Below are 3,191 nucleotides of genomic sequence, written 5' to 3'. Positions count from 1 at the left end.
TTGGAAGGTGACAGGGCCAGAAAGAGTTAATTAACTCAGACTGACCTGACCCATAAGTGAACCTTAAGGACTGGTTAGGAAGATATGTAAATGAATAGAGCTTTGAAATGCAAGTCTGCATTGTTAGAGATCTCAAGGGTAGATGTTTGCTCAGGTCTTGTGATGTAAGCAAACAAGTCTTGTCTATTGCTATAACTTTAATTCAAAGATCAAAAAAGGAATATTAACATTTATAATGATACTTGAGTGAAATAGTATTATTGTCTCTATGTCTCTTTGAAGGTTGTGGTAACCTGTATTGGAACTGTTTAATGGATACATTACCCTGTGCTAAGTGCCGTGATGTTTGGAAGGAGAATTAAGCCTATTGTTTTCTCAGGCCGAAAGGCTGCTGGAAATGTATAAGAACTCGGAGACACGATCCTTCTTCATCTCAGATCTGCTTTGGGTTTCAAGAGGGGGAAACCTTAAGCCACAAGGATTGAGATCCCCAGTCATTGACTGGAGCCACCCTGAATATGGACATTGGACTATAACCTATGGACTATTTCTAAAAGGACTTTTGTCAACTACAAGCTCACCTCTGCTGTATCTGAACCTCAAGAATTGAATTCAAGTCTGTCTGTATATTGATCTTTTAACCAACACTCTCTCGCTTTTCTTGTTTAATGAATTTTAGCTTAGTTAATAAGAATTGGCTATAGCGTGTATTTTGGATAAGATCTAAGTTATCATTGAACCTGGGTATATGACTGATCCTTTGGGGTTGGAAGAACCTTTTCTTTCATATGATGAGATAAGATTTTCAGTAATCATCATCATATCTGACAGGTGTGTCAGGATGGAGGCCTGAGGCTGGGCACTTTAAGGGAACTGCGTTGTTTGGACTTCTGCGTAACCAGTGAGGTCCTATAGAAGCTGTTTTGGGCCGGTTGGTAAATCTAAGTATTGGAATAACCACCAGCGTTTGGGGTTTGTCTGCCCTGTTCTGTTTGCAGTTCACCCTGATTGAGTGACCTCAGCTGGCTCCCACGGGCAGCACCGTCACAATGGGTTTGAGAGTTTTTTTCGATGTGTAAGGTGGTGCTTATAAAGCCACTGGATGGCTCAGGGGGGCAGGGAATGGGACATGGGGCCTTTCCCCTCTAGGGGGCGCTGGCTGCAATCTGGCCCCAGGGCACAGAACTGGCTGGCTCAGGGGGACAGGGAATGGGATACGGGGCCTTTCCCCTCTAGGGGGCGCTGGCTCCGATCTGGCCCCAGGGCAGAGGACTGGCTGGCTCAGGGCAAGGGGCAGATTTTCAGGGGGGTAGCGTTCCCCCCCGAATCGTAGAGCCCGGGGCAGAAATAGGGATACACACTCTCTGCAAACCGGGCACTGAACGTATAGAGGTGGGCCATGCCCTGGGCATCATAGAAGGAAACCTGGCCCCCTTCGTAGTCCAGGTACACCCCAATCCTGTGGGGCAGGGCCTGGGGGTGGAGCACCATTGGGGGCGTGTCCTTGGCCATGAGCTCGGCCCCGCCCCGGAGCCGAATGACCCAGAATCCCTTGCTGGGGGAGGCATGGATCTTCCCTTTGTGGCTGACAGAGGCATGGACCACGCCCAGCGTCCACGCTGGCTTCTCCCCGACCTCCACCTCCCAGTAGCGCCTCCCGGAGGCGAACGCCCCTGCGCCCAGCACGGCCACGCAGAAATCGAAGCGGGCGGGAGTGTCGGGGAGGGGCCGGCGAAGGGGGCCGTCCCGGACCCAGGTGCGATCCTCCGAGAGAACCAGGCAGGGATGAGCCGTGGCGGGATCCAGCGTCACCCGGGGGAGATCTGGGGAGGGAAAAGGAGCAGGGGGGTATGGGGCAGGCTTGGTTTAACATGGAACCCCCCCGGCCCACTCCCTGCAGCACAGCGCCCCCTAGTGACGCACTGGGGCACTGGGTCCAGCCCTGACTGCCAGGGGAGAGCGCCCCCTGCTGAAACCCATCTCTTACCTATGTTGAGGATGGATTTCATCTCCTTCCAGGCAGTATACTGGATCGGCCCTTTGAATTGCCCCAGAGTCTGTGATAGGGACCCCGCATTCGGCCCACAAGGGGTAGCCGGTTGCTGCTTCATCCTATGTAAGAGGGAAGACCCCCCCCCCCATAGGGTGTGTTAGTGAGCAATGAGGATAGAGGTGTGGGGGGAATCAGGGAATGAAGCTGCTTCTGCAGTGGCAGACTTACCAGTCCAGGGAAGATTTTATGTCCTGTGAGGGGACGGACATGGAGAGAGAGAGACAAGGAATTAGTATAGTTCTGTCTCTTTAAGACACTGTGGGGCGCTGGGAGTGGCTGGCTCAGGGGGGTGGGGAACGGGACACGAGGCTTTTCCCCTCTAGGGGGCGCCGGCTCCCATCCGGCCCCATGGTGGGGGACTGGCTGGCTCAGGGGGGTGGGGAATGAGACACGGGGTCTTTCCCCTCTAGGGGGCGCCGACTCCCACCTGGCCCCATGGTAAGGGATTGGCTGGATCAGAGGTGTAGGGAATGGGAGACGGGGCCTTTCCCCTCTAGGAGGCGCTGGACTCACTGTCAGGAACTCCATGGTGTTCTGCTGGGGCAGGCGGGCCTGGGCCTCAGTGAGCATCTCCTGGGCTGCCTGGCATCTCCCCGCCAGCTCCTGCAGGTTCCTCTGCATCGCCCGCAGCTGGGCTCTGCCCGCCTGCCGCAGCTGATCCTGCCACTCCTCCTCCCGGGTGGCCAGCCAGCCCCGCAGCTTCCCGAACTCCGAGGAGATGTGATCCTCCAGGCTGAGCACCGTCGCCTGGAAAACACCAGCCAACAGCTCTAACACCCCCAGGTACCCTCTGGCATCTCGTCAGCTAATACTGCAGGTACTCTAGCTAATACTGCCTGGGACCCAGCATCCCTTGAGCTAATACTCCCAGGTACCTCCCAGTATCCTTCTATAGCTAATACTCTCTGGGATGCAGCATCTGTCCAGCTAATACTCCCTGGTACTCAGCATTTCATGAGCTAATACCCCCCGACATCCTTCTACAGCTAATACGCCCCGGTACCTAGCATTGCTCCAGCTACTCAAGTACCCAGCAAATTTCTAGAGCTAATATTCCCAGGTACCTAACGACTTGCTGTGGCTAATACTGCCAGGCACACGGGTACCAAGGTCTTTCTCTAGCTAATGCTCCCAGGTC

The 3,191-nt window shown here is 54.4% G+C and overlaps 1 protein-coding gene across 1 annotated transcript; it reads right to left on the bottom strand.

Annotated features, from left to right (window-relative positions):
- Window positions 1-1,281: 1,281 nt before the first annotated feature.
- On the bottom strand, window positions 1,282-2,800 carry LOC113405642 (E3 ubiquitin-protein ligase TRIM69-like; the record flags this gene model as incomplete). Its single annotated transcript, XM_026646867.1, has 3 exons — window positions 1,282-1,823; window positions 1,988-2,057; window positions 2,567-2,800. Coding segments are annotated over 3 exons (846 nt in total), but the record flags the coding sequence as incomplete, so codon positions are not given.
- Window positions 2,801-3,191: the final 391 nt, after the last annotated feature.

The sequence above is a fragment of the Terrapene carolina genome, unplaced genomic scaffold (genome assembly GCF_002925995.2).
Source record: "Terrapene carolina triunguis isolate 2854851 unplaced genomic scaffold, T_m_triunguis-2.0 Scaffold47128, whole genome shotgun sequence".
Taxonomy (NCBI): domain Eukaryota; kingdom Metazoa; phylum Chordata; order Testudines; family Emydidae; genus Terrapene; species Terrapene triunguis.
Note: the sequence above shows the minus strand (reverse complement) of the source record. Positions and strands in the feature narration are given on the sequence as shown.